Here is a 20,611-nt window from a genome sequence, read left to right as displayed (position 1 = left end):
AAAAAAAAAAAAAAAAAAAAAAAAAAAAAAAGAAAATGAAGGTTCTTAACATTTATTAAGAGTGGGATTAATAAATGGGAAGAGTGGGATTCACCTATGAAAATCCATGTAGTTAGGGAGAGTGGTAGCACATATGAATACTAGAGAGAGAGGCAGAGGATCCTCAATCATCCACTTCTGCAGAATTCCCTGTTGACATCCTAACCTAGGATGTAAGACATCCTAGCTTTCCAGCACTCACTCTGCAGGTGAAATTGCTACTTATGCTGAGTAACTATGGCTGTGGACTACATTTACAAAAGTGTACAGCATGTTTGCTTACAAGAATCAGCTTGTTTTAACTTGAAGTATTTAACAGTGAGCATCTTACTCATCAGGAATATCTTTCTGCAGCCTTGATCATTTTGCTTTCTAATGATTTTTCTCTCAGCCTCTTATGTCTCTGTTGCTAGGGACACTTACCAGGTGGTGTAAACTGCATTAATTGATTAAAATATTCATTGCTGAGTCCATTCCCATGTGAGAAGTATACATCCCACACCTTTGATTCCAGACCTGTCAATGTCGCTCATGTTGGCAGATGGAATGTGAGTAGAAATGCTGTCAGCTGCACTGAGGCAGAAGCTTTGTGAGCTCTCATTGGTTCCACCATTGCTCTTTTTCTACTGCCATGAAAAGTTGCCTGTCTCACATAGGGGCTGCTCTGGACCCCAGAATGAAGAAGACTTTTGGAGCAGAGCTGCAGCTGGTCCCTACATGTGAGGGAGAAGTAAAACTATGTTGGTGAAAGCTCCTATGACTTTGGGATTGTTTGTTACCATAGCATGACATAGTGAAAGCTGACTAATATCCCAGGACATTTGGGAAAGTCTCCTAGATGAGTTCAGCAGAAGCTGCTATTGAATTTTTTTCCATATAAAATTCAGTTTATTTAGGATTTCTGAATATCTCAAATGAGGAGTATTTGGGTTATTTTTAATAAAAGAAATGTAAAGACCATAAATCACTGGAATCATGTACCACCACAATTGAGAACAAAATATTTTATTTCTCTCACAAAACTATAGTTTACAGTAGTATTTACTAAATAAATTATATAATTTCTCTTTTACAAGCAATAAACTAGATCACAAATATTTCAAAGACGATGTATGTACACGACATAAGGCCTTTTATAAATAGCTTTGCTTTTCTCATTTCACTAGTAAACAGTGAAAAAATCTTTATAGAAGCTAGTTTTCTATAAAGTATAGGCAGACCTAGTATATTGATCTTTAAATGAAACCAATTTAAACTTTCAATGACATGAGCTATAATTTTGCAAAAGAATGTATACTTTATTTACCATTTGCATGGATGGATTTTTAAAAATATATAAGCAGATTACATATGTTGCTTATGTATAATCACTGGATGCATGCACAATGAAATAATGCAAAAGTCCATAGGAAAATAGCACTTCCAAGTTCAAAAAGGTGATTGGCAATGGTATAGAAAGCAGCTTAAATATAGTTCATGCAGTTCTTCACAGTTCAGCAAGCAACAGCAAATGATAGAATAGGGTAGTATTTTTCACATCCCATCTGCTGATCAGCCTGAAGTTGACATCTCGAAAACTCTTAAGTCAGGTTGATGATTTATCTGTGTGTAGTGGGGCTCAGCCAAGTTGCTGTGGATAATTCTGGTGCGGAGAAACTTCTCTGCCACAACTGTGCTCACGTCTCATCCATGTGCTTAAGGTGGTCACCATTTTCACTTACTGGGGGGAGCAAAAAAGAAAGCAGGTGTGAGACTAGATTTTGGCATCAATTTGTAACCTCTCCCCATGAATTGTAACATAAGTTCGTTATTTCTCCCAATCACTTGTGTCTGGAAAATGGGGTGCATGATGTTTGGGATTCTTCTGCAATGATCAGCATAGCATATGCTTCTTTGGTGGACCTGAAACCTGTTAATTACACCAATGTTTGTCAAGATTGAGTCCCGACTACATCACAGCGCTGTGCTTGGGATTTGAAAGGAAGCAACCCTGACTAAGACACACTCCTGCCCTCCAAGTGCGCAGAGATTACGGGATGTGCTGTGGTATATTAGACCTGAAGCCAAAAAGAACAACTTGAACATGGCCTTGAACTTGTAAATGTTTTTTTCCAAACAATATCCCTGTGGCTAGGCGCTAACAATATGTTCAGCAAATATTTAAATGGTAGCTATTTAAAATCAGAGCCAGCTAACTCAACCTGTGACAGTAGCACTATGATATATGTGGGGAAAGCAATACAATATTCAGCCTTTAGAGACAGACACATTGGGTCAAATCATCTGATTTCCTAATTTTTTTTTTTTTTTTTTGAGACGGAGTCTCACTCTGTTGCCCAGGCTGGAATGCAGTGGTGTGATCTTGGCTCACTGCAACCTCTACCTCCCAGGTACACGAGATTCTCCTGCCTCAGCCTCCTGAGTAGCTGGGATTACAGGTGCCTGCCACCACACCCAGCTAATTTTTTGTATTTTTAGAATAGACAGGGTTTCATGGTGTTAGCCAGGATGGTCTTGAACTCCTGACCTCGTGATCTGCCTACCTCAGCCTCCCAAAGTGCTGGGATTATAGGCGTGAGCACCGCGCCCAGCCTGATTTCCTAATTATTTCATATATAGAATATTATGCAACATCTTCTTGGAACCTTGTTGCTTCATCTGTAAAATGGAGGAAACAAACTCTACTTTATAGGGTGGTGGTGAGGGATAAATTTTTCCATGGGGAAAATGAAGTGTTTTACACACACACACAATGTACACAAATCATGTATTTATAATTGAGTACTGTACCTGGCATGTGCTAGTACCCCCAAAATTGTAGTGAAGAAGGTTGGAGCTGGGGGTCACAGAGACTGGTGCAGCTCAGCACCTTTAATTGGAGGCTGAAAAAACTTGAGTAAAAAGTTTGAAATAACTCTGAAAATGATTAGGAAAGAGCACATGTCGCATACAGGGAATTCTGTTTCCCAATTAATATTTTATCTGAGCCTATTGTGCACTGCAATTTCTATGAACTTACTATTTTGTTTTATACTTTGGCCGCTCCCTCTGATTCACCTAAGCTAGAAAGGTTTGCTTGCCTAAATGCACAGCACGGTCACGCTGTTACTCAAAAATGATCTTTAGGAAGAGGTGAGTGTAAGGTGCTATAAGCTACAGCAGTGGGCAAGTTGGACGTTGCCCACATTCCCAGGACAGCTGTCTTTAAGGTGGACTGGTGGATTTCATTCAGCCTCAGTCTGATGACTTTGATGTGTGGTGCAGGTCTTTACTCACAAAACCAGTGACACAGAAAATAACCCACATAAAATGATGAGGTCCTACTGATTAGATGTAGAAGTCCTGCTTTCTTAAAAAACAAAGCAAAACAAAAACAAAAAGAGGTGATAGTTTTGCTTTCCTCGTTCTATAGATCACACTGGAGTTCTGGGTCTCACTTCCGGTGCCAGACTCTGAGAGGGACAGTGAGTAACCTTAGTGATGCCTGAGGAGATCCACCAGTGAAGGGCCCCGGAGCCAGGACCCCAGGGGAATGGCTAAAGGCCTGGGCTTTTTGGTCTGGAAAACAGGAGAGGTAGAGACAGGCCATAATAGTTGTCTCTGAGTCTCTGAAGACTAGCCTCGGGGAAGAAAGGCTTAGGTATTAGTTTAGTCCCAGTATTGCTGAAAGATGTGACACTGTCACCAGCAATAGTGGCACAGATGCTGTGATCCTGGGGTCGGGAGATGAGTAGAATCTCAGACTGTGTGAAGGGTGCAGAGTTGTAGAAGCGCACCTCCTCCACTGTTTCTTCATTAAGGATCCTGAAATTTACGTCCTCCCCCACATGACACAAGCCCTCCCTAGATACATGGGCCCAGCATGCCATCTGCTGAGACTCGGTGGTTGAGAATGATCCCAGAAGCCAGAACCAGGACAAATGCATGGAAGCCAGTTTTTTCTCAAGCTGGAAGTGCTTTCTAACTGGAGTTAAAAAACGAGTGGGCTGGGCATGACGGGCCACGTCTACAATCCTAGCACTTCGGGGGGCTGAGGCGGGAGGCTCGCTTGAGCTCAGGAGTTCAAGAGCTGCCTTGGCAACATAGTGAGACCCTGTCTCTACAAAAATAAAAAATAAAATAAAATAGAAAAATTAGCTGGATGTGGCGGCATGTGCCTGTGGTCCCAGATACTCAGGAGACTGAGGTGGGAGGATTGCTTACGCCCAGGAGTTTGAGGTTACAGTGAACTATGATCACACCACTGCATTCCAGCCTGGGTGACGGAGAGAGACCCTGTCTCTAAAGAAAAAAAAAAGAAAAAAGAGAAAAGAAATGAGTGGTCACTAAAGGAGGAGCAGTTGCAGTCACTTAGGGATCAGCCCCAGGAGAGCTGAGGCAGAAACTGTTTATCCTGAACCAGCACCCAGAAGGTACTTGTGGTGGTCAGTAGAGAGGACTTGGGCACTTGTGGGTAGGTTGGGCCAGATGACTATGAAGCTCTGTTTCAACCACAAGAGTCTATTAAAAATTGTAAAGGCCAGGTGCGGTGGCTCAAGCCTGTAATCCCAGCACTTTGGGAGGCCCAGGGGGGCGGATCACCTGAGGTTGGGAGTTCGAGACCAGCCTGACCAACGTGGAGAAACCCCGTCTCTACTAAAAATACAAAATTAGCCGGATGTGGTGGTGCATGCTTGTAATCCCAGCTACTTGGGAGGAGTATTGCTTGCACCTGGGAGGCAGAGGTTGTGGTGAGCCAAGATTGCACCACTGAACTCCAGCCTGGGCAACAAGAGCAAAACTCCATAAAAAAAAAAAAAAAAAAAAAAATTGTAAATTTATACCACTGAGTAACTCAGAATACTTATGTAAACAGTTGGTGACTTACGCAGCGAGAATGATCTGAAAGGTACTTAATACTTTGATGTCTCTCATAAAATTGGTTAAATTTATAGTTTAATGAAAAAACACACAGGGTCTTATAATAATAACAGATACTCTCCTCGGTATTAAAAATAAAGAATGATTTCCAGCTTTGGTCATAAAATGTCCTTTGCATTCACACAGTAAGTTTAGTTTAGTGTTTTTTTTTTTTTTTTTAAACTAAAGATGTCATAGAAGTTTCTATAAACTCACTGTCACCCTCAGGGCACAAGAATGTCAAAATTGGGTGAGCACTGCCAAACTTCCACCCATGTTGTAATGTAATTCTTGGATGGCATGATCTGGACACATGAAAGTGTCTGTTTTGCATTAATTTCTAACCCTATTAAAATGAGATGGAGAGGTATCTGTGGGATCTGAAAGCACAGCGTCTTCTTGCTTGTAAACATGGCCACAGTGAGAAGTATGCAGAAACCATGTTATTATTCCTTCCTTAGCATAAATATGCTATAATTTTCCTTCCTTCAAATTCGTAACTCAGGAGTCCTATATTAGCCTTCACTGCAGAGACACAAACATCAGTTCTCTACCCTGGAAGGAAACTCATAGCTTGAGCTCCTTCTTCAAAGTGTGGTACATGCGAAGTCCCTTCTGCTCCCCAGCATGCAGATGGACTCTTCAGGGCATTATTGCCCAAAAGATTAGCAGCTTCTCCTCAAGGTCAACTGAGATTCAGACCCATCCTGACCGAATGGCTGTAGAAACTGAAATAAGGGCTGGTGCTTTGGCAGAGGAGCTCAACCAGCTCTCAGAGACTACAGATCCTGGAGTGACATTTCAGCTCTGTCCTCAGCTGAACTTCTGTAACACATCAACACACACACACACACACGCACTTGCCCACAAGGTGCAGCATTTCTGCCTATGCACTGAGATACTCTGAGAATTCATGAACTATTTAAAATTCTGATACCTGACAGTAAAAAGTGTGGTAAGAGTTGACATAAAAAGTAGAAGTAGAGTATTTCAACCTAAATGCCAGTGTTATTCATCCACACCTATGTTGGGGTGTAAGAGAGAAAAAGGTGTATTTTTATTTCTACCTAAAATAAAATGCTTGATTCTATGATTGAGACTACACCATAGTACATACACAAGGGGTCAGAGGTTACAGAGCTTTTCAATATTAAAATTAAATAATTTTAAACATTTGTTTAAAAAAGGTATTTAAAATTAAATAATTAAACACTAATACAGAGCAATAAGGGAAAACAGCAAATCAAAAGCAATCTGTCCACTAATTAACGCAGAAGCCCTTTCTTTCTAGGGGACTGACTGCACTGGAAACTCAGATCCCCTGGAGGGGAGCCCAGGCAGGACACACTCCCAGGTGGGCCTCCCAACTCTGATGGCCTTGCTTCACTTTTCAGAGCCACAGGAAAGGCATGAGAAGGTGAGGAGTTTCTTTTCCAAGAAACTTTTTCTAGACTCATTCCCTCCACTCCTGCTTGCCTTTCCTCAAGCCTTCCCTTGACACCCTTGCCCCCATCAACCGACTGGCTTACAAACATATTGAGAATTTCTGAACATCTGGGATGCGGCGTGAGGAAGTTTTAGGGCAGTGCTGAGAGAGGCGGAACTTCACCACAGTTAGGTTGGCCAAGATGAACAGCACTGACAAGTCCCGTGAGGTCTCCATGATCCCTGAGCGGTCAACCCTTGGGGTGACATCCCTTTTTTCAACTCTAATTACCTCAGGTTTCAGTCCCAAGGCCTTATTAAAGCAAGAGCTTTCTCTGGTGTCCAGGAAATCCTCACTTTGGTTTCAGGTTGAAATTCTTTCCCCAAATATCTTTGACGAAAGCATCAGCTTTTCTCTTGGCCATTGTAGGCTTAGTCCCATATTTCTTTTTCCTACACACAGTTCCTGTTTCTGTCATCAATTCTGAATTCTCTTTTTTTCCAGGTCTGTTCTGTTTCCTCTCTATTTCTATTGTCCTGATTCTTTTGGCTGATGTTCCTTCGGTTGCCATGAGATCACATCAACTTGTCCTGCTCTCTCTGCCCACATTAGTCGAAACTCACGGCATCACCACAAATCCATACTAAGGCTCAGGATACCTCACCCCAACATCATCTCCTTGGCTCTGGGGTCCCCTTCATCTCTGGGTTCACCTGATTACAGGCGGGTGGATCATAAGGTCAGGAGATGGAGACCATCCTGGCTAACATGGTGAAACCCCGTCTCTACTAAAAATACAAAAAATTAGCCGGGTGTGGTGGCGGCTGCCTGTAGTCCCAGCTACTCGGGAGGCTGAGGCAGGAGAATGGTGTGAACCCGGGAGGCGGAGCTTGCAGTGAGCCAAGATTGCGCCACTGTACTCCAGCCTGGGCGACAGAGCGAGACTCCATCTCAAGAGAAAAAAAAAGGAAAAAAAAAAAGAAATCCCTGAATTTCATTTTATTATTATTTTTTGAGACAGAGCTTCCCTTTGTTACCCAGACTGGAGAGCAACAGCATGATATTGGCTCACTGCAACCTCAGCCTCTTGTGTTCAAGTGATTCTCGTGCCTTAGCCTCCTAAGTAGCTGGGATTACAGGTATGTGCCTCCATGCCCAGCTAATTTTTGCATTTTTAGTAGAGATGGGGTTTCACCATGTTGCCCAGGCTGGTCTTGAACTCCTGGCCTTAAGTGATGAACCCGCCTCGGCCTCCCAAAGTGCTGGGATTACAGGCATTAGCCACCATGCCTGGTTGAGACCCCTGAATTTTAAACGCAAGGTATCACCTTTGGGTTCTGGGAAGTCCAGAGTCTCCCTCTCTCTCTCTTTTAAATAAAGCTCTATATTTTATTATATTCATATCTATCCTGTATTGGGAGTTACTTCACAAGGCACAATCATTTGGGGATGTAGTGTAGTGGGGGATTTCTCATTATATTGGATTCCAGTAGCAGCAGGGACCCAAAAGCTCACCATTTTGTTAGACATGGAAACAAATACACGTGCTAGTGCTACAGAATCAGGACGTAGCAGTGTGAACAGAAGAGAATCACACTGCTATGGAACTGCATTGCTGAAAGGAACCTTAGGCACACTCAGTGCCAAATTTCCTACCTTTGTACTTAAAAAATATTTGGATTCAGCATTAGAGGTGGTTACTCTCTTCCAAGGACCAGGGACTACAAGGCTTCAACCGAGAAGCCTTGAGGCAGAGGGCAGGACTTTTGCCATCCTTGAAGGACATGTACAATTGGGATGAAGACAGCTACTTCGTGCCTGATCTGGTAGACTGTTGGGTGAATTCTGGGGTGTTGGCAGCCTCCTGCCGGCCTCCAGATGCCCCATTAAAGCATCCCACACCAAGCAGCAAGTAGATGACCCTTAAGATGAGAGCAGGCCCAAGAAGCAGCTGACACTCATCTCTGCCATCTCCTGGGATGGATTTAAAATTTGGCCTCTCATTTCAAAACTGTTAGTGTGGTAATATTTTAACACAGTTCCCTGCCTGATTAATTTGTTTTCTAAGGACCCAAGAGAAGCCCAAGAGCATCAGTGATTTATACTGGTGGACAGTTCTGCAGTGGACTTTTCAGCACTTGAGTGACTCCAGCTAATCGTAAATCTGAGTGGTTACCTCATGATATGGTTTGGCTCTGTGTCCCTACCCAAATCTCATGTCAAATTGTAATCCCCATGTGTTGGGGGAGTGGTCTGGTGGGAGGTGATTGATTTATGGGGACAGACTCCCCCTTGCTGTTCTCATGTCAGAGTTCTCACGAGATCTGGTTGTTTGATAAATGTCTGGTGATTGCCACTTCTCTCTCTCCTGCCACTATGTAAGATGTGCCTGGCTTCCCCTTCACCTTCTGCCATGACTGTTTACGTTTCCTGAGGCCTCCCCAGCCATGTCATGTGGAACTATGAGTTAATTAAACCACTTTCCTTTATTAATTACCCAGTCTTGGGTAGTTCTTTATAGCAGTGTGAAAATGGATTAATACACCTTATCATCTAATACGTCACATAGATCTGTAGCTGCAACAGGATCACTCTGACCCCTGCTTCGGCCACATTTGGAAAATGTGGGGGGATGGATATGGTACTGGTTTCATTTGAAAAGGAGCACTGCCTGAGGACAACGCCACTGGCTTCTCTCTCACCCACAGGAAGGAATGCACCAGAGGCCCTCTACCAAGACCCAGAGGGTGGAAATTAGAAGCTGCACACCCAGGCTGCGTGCGGTGGCTCACACTTGTAATCCCAGAACTTTGGGAGGCTGAGGCAGGTGGATCACCTGAAGTCAGGAGTTCGAGACCAGCCTGGCCCACATGGTGAAACCCTGTTGCTACAAAAACATAAAAAATAAAAATTAGCCAGGTGGGGTGGCGTACCCTCTAATTTCCAGCTACTCAGGAGACTGAGGCATGAGAATCACTTTAACCTGGGAGGTGGAGGTTGCAGTGAGCCGGGATTGCACCACTGCACTCCAGCCGGGGTGACAGAGGAAAATTCCATCTCAAAAAGAAAAAAAAAAAAAAAAAAAGTTGTGCCCCCATCAAGCCTCTTCCATCTCAGCACTTTCCTTGGTTGCATTTTTCTTTACAAAATCACCCAAGTAGCTGTTATGGGCTAAATTGTGTTCCCCTAAAATTTCTATGTTACAAATCCTAACTATCATCACCACAGGATGTGTCCTTATTGGGAGGCAGGGTCTTTATAGAGGTAATCAGATTAAAACAAGGCCACAGGTTGGGCCCTAATTCAATATGGCTGATGTCCTTATGCAAAGGGGAATTTTGGATACAGACATGTACGGGGGAAGATGTGACGTGAAGACGTAGGGAGATGAAGGCCACCTACAAACCAGTGAGAGAGGCTAGAACAGATCCTTGCCTCACGGCTCTCAGAAGGAACCCACCCTACCAACACCTTGATCTTGAACTTCAGACCTCCAGAACGATGAGAAAAGAAAGTTCTGTTCGAGCCACCAAATCTGGGGTACTTTGTCACAGCAGCCCTAGAAAACTAATAAAATAGAAATCACTGGGATTTAGGAAGTCTTTAAAACAACCCCATATATTTGTATTTTATTATATTTAATTCTATTCTCTACTGAAGTTACTTCAAAAGCCACAATCACCTGGGAGTTCCGTGGCTGTAGGCGAGGACCTGTGGAAGTCTGAAGGCGAAGAAAGGCTTCCTCCACCCCAGATGTGTTGATACTTCATTAAAAATTGCTGCCTAAGCAGTAGAAAGAAGCACTTTCTGGGTTGAATCCCCAACTTGCCAAGGGGCCCTTTCAAAAAGGCTCAAGCAGAATTGGCTTTGATGGATGAGGGGGGCACACTTGGACCTGAGGGAAGGTAGCACCTTCATTTTTGTGCCACATTGTAATTGTAGCCTCCAGTCCAGCTTCAAAGGTAGTGGAGCTGGGCCTGTCAGAGTGAGCTGCCTTTGACGTCTGAAGGACATACCCCCTCTGCTGAGCTTCCACGTACAACACTGCGAGGCTACAATAAAGTACATGGAGTGCGAACTCTATTCACACTTGCTCTTCATTCCGTTTCAACTCAAGGGGCTCCATCACTCCGTACCCGCCTTGATTACCAGTAGGTGGCAGTAGAGGGCTTGCCGAAAGCAGGGACTCAATGGCAAAGCAAGCCCAGTTCTTAAACTTGAGGGTGTAGGAGCTTCCTAGGCTTTGCTTCTACATTAGAGGCACGTGTAACGGGCCAGCTGTCTTGCCAGGGAAGTCACACAGTTCCCTCTTACATTAGCATACAAGAATTCCAGGATGCTCAGAGCTGAAGGGCCCTGTCAACAAGTTCAGGGGATCTCAGCCCTGGATGTGTGTAGAGCTGTAAAAAAGACCAATGCCTCAGTCCCCAACAGGTAATTGACTCTGTTCCTAGTGTCATTTACCTGATACCTCTTTGTGAGGAATACAAACTAATTTGGAAACATCTACCCAACCTCACAGTGACTTAGCCAGGGAGAAGATAAGTGAACAGGAAAATGAGGCTATGTATGGTAAGGAGCAGTTAATTCACAGGTCCCTTGGTAAGGTAGAGGGGTGGGCTGAATTGTGTGCCCCCCATATTCTTATCCACTTGGAGCCTCAGACTGTAACCTTATTTGGAAATAGGGTCTTTGCAGATGTAATTAGTTAAGATGAGGTCATACTGGATTACGGTGAACCCTAAATCCAATGACTGACATCCTTGTAAGAAGAGAGGCCACACAGAGGCACAGAGTGTCACAGCGGAGAAGGCCATGTGAACATGGTGGCAGAGACCAGAGTGACACAGATCAAAGGACCAAGGGACAGGTGGAGCCACCAGAGGCTGAAAGAGGGAGGGAAGGATCCTCCCCTGGAGCCTTCAGAGGAACTGTGGCACTACTGACACCTTGATTTCAGACATCTGGCCTCTAGAACTGTGAGACAATCCATTTCTGTCTGTGGTCATTTGTGATAGCAGCCCTTGGAAACCAGCATAGACAGAAGCAGACCAACGGGAAGCCAGGCCCTCAGCTGCCTACTCCTATTCATGCCCTTCTTCACACTTGGGGGGCTTTATTTTTTATAAAACGAACAGTCCTTAAGCATTTTCCCATTCCCCCTCAGAGCCCAGGAGGGAAGTGGTGTGAATGGGGACAGTCTTGTTTACTAGGTCCATGGGTGCGATCTAAACTTGTTTTCCCAAAAGTTCTGGTTTGTTCTAATCTGGTTCTAAGTCTGCTGTTTGTTTCCTGCAGGCTCAGGGCCTCGCAGACCCCAAATTCACACCATTAGAGGCTGTTCTTCCTCAAACACTATTCCCAAGAGTTGGAAAGTCTCCAGAGACCGGCAAACACTGGCTTTCTCTGACAAGGAAGACAAAAATAGAAACCACAAAGAGAAGCAACAGGAAGAGTCTAGAGGGATAAGGGAAGAGAGGCCAGTCTTAGGGGGCAAAGAATGAAAAATGCGGGGCAACTCGCGCCTGGATGTATAATATGAGACCCAGGCAAATTGAAGAGCAGAACTAGCTTTTTTTTTTTGAGACGGAGTCTCACTCTGTCGCCCAGGCTGGAGTGCAGTGGCCAGATCTCAGCTCACTGCAAGCTCCGCCTCCGGGGTTTATGCCATTCTCCTGCCTCAGCCTCCCGAGTAGCTGGGACTACAGGCGCCACCACCACGCCCGGCTAGTTTTTTTGTATTTTTTTAGTAGAGACGGGGTTTCACTGTGTTAGCCAGGATGGTCTCGATCTCCTGACCTCGTGATCCGCCCGTCTCGGCCTCCCAAAGTGCTGGGATTACAGGCTTGAGCCACCGCGCCCGGCCAGAACTAGCTTTTAAGAAAGTGGAAATCGGCCGGGTGCAGTGGCTCATGCCTGTAATTCCAATTTGGGAGGCCGAGGTGGGCAGATCACTTGAGGTTGAATTTGAGGTCAGCCTGGCCAACATGGGGAAACCTCATCTCTACAAAAAAATATAAAAATTAGCCGGACGTGGTAGTGTGAGTCTGTAGTCCCAGCTACTTGGGAGCCTGAGGCAGGAGAGTCACTTGAATCTGGAAGGCAGAGGTTGCAGTGAGCCAAGATTGCACCACTGCACTTACCCCTGGGTGACAGAGGTATTCTGTCTGAAAAAAAAAAGAAAAAAGAAAGTAGAAATCAAGCTAGCCTGCAAGTCAAGATTCACTGTAAAGCTATGACCTAACAGGAAAAAAAAAAAAAAAAAAGCTACCACAGTCCTGCAAACTGTCATTCAATTGCTAACTCTGAGCCTAATTTAACTGGAAAGCCAGTATGCCTTTATAACTCCACCTTGAATTCCCTACTCTAATCCTTAAACAGCAGTTTAATGCTGTTTGTTTTTTTAAAAAATCCTATGGGTGACCTCCTAATCTAGCCTGACAGGTTGCCTCATTAATTTGAAGCTTGCGTCACTTTTATTTCAAGAATGGGAATAACTTGAAGATGCTGTGAGCCTTGGGCAATGGGAGGTCCATTTACTCAGCTCTTCCACATGTCTTAGAAATATTATTTGTCAATAACTTAGGGGCCAAGCATTTCCGGAAATAAACAAGGGCCCTAATTTGTCCTTTCCCAAATCTCTTCATTTCTCAACAACGTGATCACGTGGCAGAAGGAAAGGGGCTTCTACACCAAACACAGTGTTAGTCCTTTCTCCTTCCTACTCTGCTCTCACTAAAATCTACCAAAAACCCGAGCAGCATCTTTGGTTGGTAGGGGATTGAGCTCTCTCCTGAGAAGCAATAAGAAATGCCACTGTTTCAAAAAAACACCCCTTGCAGCAGCCGATACTGGCTCCAACAAGGAATGATTAAAGAGACTCGATATAAGTCATTAACCTCAATGCCGAGGGATTCAAATCCAGAAACGCAGTTTCTTTTGCCAAAAAAGTTCCACTGAATTTTCTAAGACCCCCGTGACCTAATTTAAAGTGTTTTTCTTCTCTTTCTCACGCTTTCTCCATACATAATAGTATGATAAGCTGTTAATTCAATCATTTTCACTTCTCTGCCACCCTTCTTCCCATGATCAAAGAGTATTATTAACTACTCTGAAAACACATTAAATAATCAAGCTGTCCAACAGCTGCCCATCAGAGCGCTAATCTCCAATACTGGCGTGGCTAAAAAACGGCTTAACTGTTTCTTCTCCTTTGCTCACAGCTATTTTTGTATTTCAAACAGCCATTTTGTAGAGAAGCAAAACTGGATGAAAGTACATGTTATTGAGAGGATGTTAATATGGAAAGTGTAAGGGCATAACCTTGGGTCTGAATAGTAGAAGCAAGGAAGTCACTGTTTTGTGGCAGCCATCTTTCAAACGTCTATATTATTAAAAAAGCAATCCCATTATCTCCCACTTACCCAGCCATTCCTAGCTAGTCATAAAAGGATATTCTCTCCCAATACACTTTTCAGCAGAAATGCCTTTTTGTTGGTTGTTCCTCTTTCCATGAAAACCAAATTGCATTCTACATCAGGCAAAGAAGCCGCCTTAGAAACGGAAATAACAGCCACTGTGACAGCATCCGGTGCCTTAGAATATCTGGGACTATTTACAAAGTAGAATCTGGCTCTATTATGAAGACTGCATGATTGCCCATTTTAAATCAATACAGCCTGCTCATCTCTGTGTATTCTTTTAAATACCCCAATGTGTGTCATCAACTCAAAATTCAATGAAAAACACATCTTTGGTCACTGGATAAGATCATCTTAGGAAACACCTCCCTTGATTTGAATATTTGAAAATGAGTCAAATAGCTTGGAACTCTACAGTGCGAAGGTGAATGGCCTTTAAAAAGCCGTGCAGCATAACTAGGTACATAAAATCTGAACTAAATGTCTCACTAAGGATGATGGAACAATTAGCTGCCTTCTCAGCTCACCGATCCTTTTTAATTTCATGTTGAGTCACAGGAAAAAGCAGGAGAGCTGGCCTAATGCACACACACATAATGTGTGGATGGATCCTTAAAAGGATATTTCATATGCTATCTGGTGGGCATACATCATTTGGGTTTAAGCCTATGTATTTTTGCACAAAGGTAAATGGTATACATTACTGTATAAATAAAAGCACTAGAGGATTAGGCTACAACTACTAATAGAGAATTGCTGTTAAAGGAGAAGAAGCATTACAAGAGAAACCTGACCATGTTTGGTGACAACACTGAATAGGAGGTCACCAGAGAAGCTTCCAACTGCCCTTCAGATAAAGATGGCTGTGATTCACAGCATTCAAATTATGTCAAAAGGAAAAAAGAGACAATGCAAAGGCAAGATTGGTTTTCCTTTCTTGTGCTTTTCTTTTCCATTTTCTTTTCTTTTTTTTTTTTGTGAGATGGAACTTTGTTCTTGTTGCCCAGGTTGGAGTGTAATGGTGCCATCTCGGCTCACCGCAACCTCTGCTTCCTGGGTTCAAGCCATTCTCCTGCCTCAGCCTCCTGAGTAGCTGGGATTACAGGAATGCACCACCACGTCTGGCTAATTTTGTAGTTTTAGTAAAGATGGGGTTTCTCCATGTTGGTCAGGCTGGTCTCGAACTCTCGACCTCAGGTGATCTGCCCGCCTCAGCCTCCCAAAGTGCTGGGATTACAGGCATGAGCCACTGTGCCCGGCCTCCATTTGCTTTTTCATAATGCAGATGCAAATGAAAATACTGAAGGGAGGGCAAGGAGCTGTGCCCTTTCTGATCTGGAACAGCACGCAAAACAAAAACTAAACATTTCCAGCATGAAAACACATTCTGGAATTACAAGTTAATGCTGCAGGACTTTCTAGATTACTGCCATAAAATTTAAGCTTAAAGAATGTGGAAGTTTATGGTATAGGAAGTGATTAAACAGCAAAATTTGGAGAAACAACAGTAGCTACTTTGGAAACCTTTCTTTTCTTCTTTCTTTCTTTTCTGTTTTTCTTTCTCTCTCTCTCCCTTCCTCCCTCCCTCTTTTCTTTTCTTTCTATTTTTTTAGAGACAATGACTAACTCCATTGCCTAGGTTGGGGTGCAGTGGTGAGATCATGGCTCACTGCAACCTCAGATTCCTGGGCCCAAGGGATCCTCTAGCCTCAGCCTCACAAGTAGCTGGGACTACAGGCGTGCACCACCAAGCTGGCTACTTTTTCTTTTTTAAATTTTTATAGAGATGAGGTATTACTGTGTTGCCTGGGCTGGTCTCGAACTCCTGGCCTCAAGCAATCTTCCCGCCTTGGAAAATCTTATTTCTATAGCTCTTTGTAATTTAGAATGAATCTGATTTAATAATTCATTTTATAGATAAGAAAACTGAGGCCCAAAGAGGGTGACTGAATTCAAGGTCAATGATTAATGAGAGGCAGAGACCAGGTACCTATTTCTCTCTAATTAATGTATGTATCATTTGGTTTTGCAACAGGTGAAGAGACTAAGTTAAAATATGAGAAAAACTCTGTAGGGATCATTTCTGGGGGTCCATGAGTTCAAACTATTTTCCTGATAATACCAAGATGTTATTTGCCTTTTTATTCTCATTCCCTTTCATGGATGTACAATGGAGCTTTCTAGAAATGAAATGATGTATTATATATATATCAAGAAGATGGATACAGAAACAGATGTGAGAATCTTTTTTCTTTCATTAAGCCAGACATTAGGGATTTGCAGAAATATAAAAGAATGCCACCCTTCTCACAAAATTTATTTTTGTTTTGGAAAATGTAATAATATTAATACAAAATTATTTAACATATAATAGATTACTATTTTAAATTAATGAATATTTAAACAATTTTGGCTAGGTGCAGTGGCTCACTCCTGCAATCCCAGCACTTTGGGAGGCCGAGATGGGCAGACTGCTTGAGTCCAGGAGTTTGAGACCAGCCTGGGCAACATGGTAAAACCCCGTCACTACAAAAAAACACAAAAATTAGCCAGGTGTGGTGGCATGCACCTGTAGTCCTAACTACTCAGAAGGTTGTGAGGCACAAGAACCATTTGAACCTGAGAAACAGACATTGCAGTGAGCCGAGATCACACCACTACACTCCAGCCCAAGCAACAGAGCAAGACTTTGTCTCAAAAAACAAAAACATTCTGTTTTAGTTTTGAAAACACAAAATATTGATAAATACAACCTAGATACCAAAACACTCTTCAGAATTTGCAATAATTTTTAAGAGTTTAAAGGGGACCTGAGATCAAAAGGTCTGAGAACTGCTATACTAGAACATTAAAAAATAATCAGGAGGCTGAGCACAGTGGCTCACACCTGTAATCTCAGCACTTTGGGAGGCCGAGGCAGGCGGCTCACCTGAAGTCAGGAGTTCGAGATCAGCCTGACCAACATGGCGAAACCCCGTCTCTACTAAAAATACAAAAATTAGCTGGGCATGGTGGCAGGTGCCTGTAATCCCAGCTACTTGGGAGGCTGTGGTAAGAGAATTGCTTGACCCTGGGAGGTAGAGGTTGCAGTGAGCCGAGATCGTGCCACTGCACTCCAGCTTGGGCGACAAGAGCAAAATTCTGTCTCCAGAAAAAAAAAAAAAAAAGAAAATCAGGAAAAAACAGTGAAAGAATTTTACAAAAAATATTCTCAACAAAACCCCCTCATTCCTTCCTTTCTGCATCCTTCTCTCACTCTTGTAAGACACATGATTCCAATGAGATGGAAGTGAGACTTATATTTATGGTCAGGAACAACAACAGGGTGCTCCTGGGTTCAAGTTCAGGCAGGACCACATATGGAGCTGAATTTGAGTTTTGGCTCACTCAGAAATATTGCACCTCCATGATTGGTGAAAATCTAGTTTTTGTAAAGACACATAAAAGTGGCATGAAACCTTAGCTCATGAAGATGAGATTTTACTTAGCTTCTTTCTGAAAAGCTTTCCTGATTTTTGGTTCCAGATGAATCCAACATGGGACCAAAAATGTATTTTTTTCTCTATTTAATTCCCTATTTTCTTGGTCGGGGGTGGACCAACTTTTCTGTAAGGATTTTGTGATCTGCTACAACCTTATTTTTTTTTAAAGCAGGGGCAATGGTAGGGAGCAGCATTGCTCAGTGCAAAAAAATCTGTTCATGCAAAAACCGGGATACTCAGATAAAAAATATTTTTACAACGGTTGGTAGGGGACCTGCTGTTTTATGTGGTGGTGGTGGTGGGAGCGGGGCTTCAAGAAAAGCCTCTCTGAAAAAGAGGTACGTGGGCTGAGACCTGAAGGAAGTGAGGGAGCACGGGACAGGTGGAAAAGAACACACAGACAGGAATGGCAAACACAAAAGTCCCGAGGCAGAGGTGTGCTTGGTCTGTGGGAGGAACACCAAGGAGGCCAGTGTGGCTAGAATAGCATCAGCAAGGAAGAGGGAGACCCAGGGAGGGGGCAGGTTGTAGAGGCAGGGAAGACTAGACCACAAAGGGCCTAGAGGACTTTTTTTTTTTTTTTTTTTTTTGGAGACAGGCTCTCGCTCTGTTGCCCAGGTGGGAGTGCAGTAGCATGATCTCAGCTCATTGCAACCTCCACCTCCCAGGTTCAAGTGATTCTCCTCCCTCAGCCTCCTAAGTAGCTGGGACTACAGACATGCACCACCATGCCCACCTAATTTTCCTATTTTTAATAGAGACAGGGTTTCACCATCTTGGTCAGGCTGGTCTCAAACTCTTGACCTCAAGTGATTTGCCTGCCTCAGCCTCCCAAAGTGCTGAGATTAGAGGCATGAGCCACCGCACCTGGCCAGGACTTTGGATACTACTCCAGAAGAGCTGGGAGTAGCATCTTATGTGACTGACGCCCTGCAGAGCACTTGTGAGGAACTACAGTGCTAGGTCAGGGATATGGAAAAGCATAAAATGCAGGCTCAAAGAGGCTCAAGGAGCTGCTGTGAGACATGCACCACTCAGTGCTGATTCCTGAAGTTGCCCTTGTACGCCAGGAGTGACACAGAATATTGGCTCATGTTTAGCAAAACTCAGAAAACCCCAGAAAATTCCAAAAGAACACTTACCCTGTTGTATGTAATTTTGTGCAGGCAGGCCGGGCGCGGTGGCTCATGCCTGTAATCCCAGCACTTTGGGAGGCCGAGGTGGGCAGATTACCTGAGGTCGGGAGTTCGAGACCAGCCTGACCAACACGGAGAAACCCCGCCTCTACTAAAAATACAAAATTAGCTGGGCGTGGTGGCACATGCCTGTAATCCCAGCTACTAGGGAGGCTGAGGCAGGAGAATCACTTGAACCTGGGAGGCGGAGGTTGCAGTGAGCCAAGATTGCACCACTGCCCCCCAGTCTGGGCAGTAAGAGCAAAACTCCGTGTCAAAAAAAAAAAAAAAAAAAAATTGTGCAGGTGCACAAAGACGTAGCATATATGCGAGATGCACTTGGCACAGAAAATGCTCTTTTACATTGTAGCCCATCAGGGTATCTTTCTAGGCATCTAACAGTTCGATTAAGCTGACACAGGTAATCTGTCAGGCACTAATGGGTCACTCATGATCCTCAGAGCAGCCTTGTAAGGTAGGCAGGGCAGGCATTATTTCCCTCCTTAGGCAGTCAGAAAGGTTCCTGCCCAAATCAAAAGCTGGTTGGTGACAAATGAGGAGAGAATCAGCCAAGATTCTCCGGCGCTGAATTTGGGTTCTTCCCATGAGTTCTGCGCCTCGTGGTCTACTAACTTACCAAGGGAGCAACGCCAAAACGCAGAAGATCAGGGAGAGCGACTGAGTCAAAGGAAAACATTACCTGGCTGGGAATAACACTAAGGAGCCCTACTTTGCCTCAACATTAGAGGATTCGTTCTCTTGTTATACATGGTGATTTCATATTGACTAGATGTTCTTTTGTGTAATAAACTATAGGAAAACATTCTTGTGAAAAGAAGCACCATTTGCAGAAGTGACAGGGCGCCATCATTTCTTTTAAAACCCAAGCATGCCTGGTTTTATTGAACTTGTTCTTGTGTAAGCCATGGCCTGGATCCATTTGCAAACCAGAAGGGGAGGAGAGGAAACTAAAAAATTACTTACTAAATAGACATCAAGCACAGAAGCATTGTCATCCTGCACTTCCAGAGTGTTGGGTTCAGTGGTCAAGTAGATGGTCCCCTCTTCCAAGGTAAATGTTGAACTGGAAGGTAACCCTTTGCTGGAAAAATAAAGATGAATGATGAGCATGAGGGCCCCGAAACAAAATCTAAAGACACCTCCAAAGTTGTGGCTAAAGAGGGCAGCTTTTGGGGATGAAAACTTTTGAGAATTTGAAGGAAATATGGTTATACCTGGAGACATGGTCACTTGAGTTTAAAGAATTCGGTTTTAGGCCAGACGCGGTGGCTCATGCCTGTAATCCCAGGACTTTGGGAGGCTGAGGCAGGCAGATCACAAGGTCAAGAGATCAAGACCATCCTGGCCAACATGGTGAAACCCCGTCTCTACTAAAAATACAAAAATTAACTGGGTGTGGTGGCGTGCACCTATAGTCCCAGCTATTCAGGAGGCTGAGGCAGAAGAATAGCTGGAACTCAGGAGGCGGAGGTTGCAGTGAGCTGAGATCGCACCACTGCACTCCAGCCTGGTGACGGAGTGAGACTCTGTCTCAAAAAAAAAAAAAAAAGTATTCAGTTTTACTAGAAGTGTATTTTCTTTCTCTAGCAGCACACGAGATACCTCACTGCATTTTGGAGAGGGGACTTGTGGGCCCCATGCCTTGTGAGTGCCGGGAGGATGTGAATCTAGGGGCTCATTAGTTATCTTTGACTTCGAATGATTGGTTCTTGCTGCTTCAATTTACAGTATTTATACTATCCTAGTTTACAAATGATAACCTTGGGCATCATTAGCACTGATAATTTATCTTTTTTTTCCTCTTTTTCCTTTTTTTTTTTTTCTTTTTCAATTACATCAGTGGTTCTCAAACTTACATGTGCCTCAGAATCCCCTGGAGGGCTGGTTAGAATGCAATTTCTTGGATCCCTCTCACAAAGCTTCTGAGTCAGAATCTGGCATAGAGCCCATGGATTTGCATTTCTGACAAGTTCCCAGGTGATGCTCACGCTGATGGTTCAAGGCCCACACTTGGAGTAACAATGAACCACATAAACACAGAGCATTGTGTTATGTCCTCTGCGAGGACAGCTGGAGCGCACCCTTAGTAACTACGACAATACCAAAAGCCAAAGGAATGCAGGTAGACAGTATATTGGAGAGCCAACC

The 20,611-nt window shown here is 43.7% G+C and overlaps 1 protein-coding gene across 4 annotated transcripts in view; it reads right to left on the bottom strand.

Annotated features, from left to right (window-relative positions):
- Positions 1 to 1,028: 1,028 nt before the first annotated feature.
- The window catches only part of PIP5K1B (phosphatidylinositol-4-phosphate 5-kinase type 1 beta), a 306,667-nt gene continuing 287,084 nt past the window's right edge, over positions 1,029 to 20,611 (bottom strand). For all 4 annotated transcript variants that reach the window (XM_023213233.3, XM_023213232.3, XM_023213234.3 and 1 more), the window contains 2 exons: positions 19,427 to 19,544; positions 1,029 to 1,759 (listed from right to left, as the gene is read on the bottom strand). In XM_023213233.3, the coding sequence (XP_023069001.1) occupies positions 1,757 to 1,759; positions 19,427 to 19,544 (121 nt within the window). In that variant the 3' untranslated portion in view covers positions 1,029 to 1,756. The remainder of the gene's footprint in view (positions 1,760 to 19,426; positions 19,545 to 20,611) is intronic.

Source organism: Piliocolobus tephrosceles, chromosome 14 (assembly GCF_002776525.5).
Source record: "Piliocolobus tephrosceles isolate RC106 chromosome 14, ASM277652v3, whole genome shotgun sequence".
In the NCBI taxonomy this organism is placed as follows: domain Eukaryota; kingdom Metazoa; phylum Chordata; class Mammalia; order Primates; family Cercopithecidae; genus Piliocolobus; species Piliocolobus tephrosceles.
This window is presented reverse-complemented; position numbering and strand designations above follow the sequence as displayed.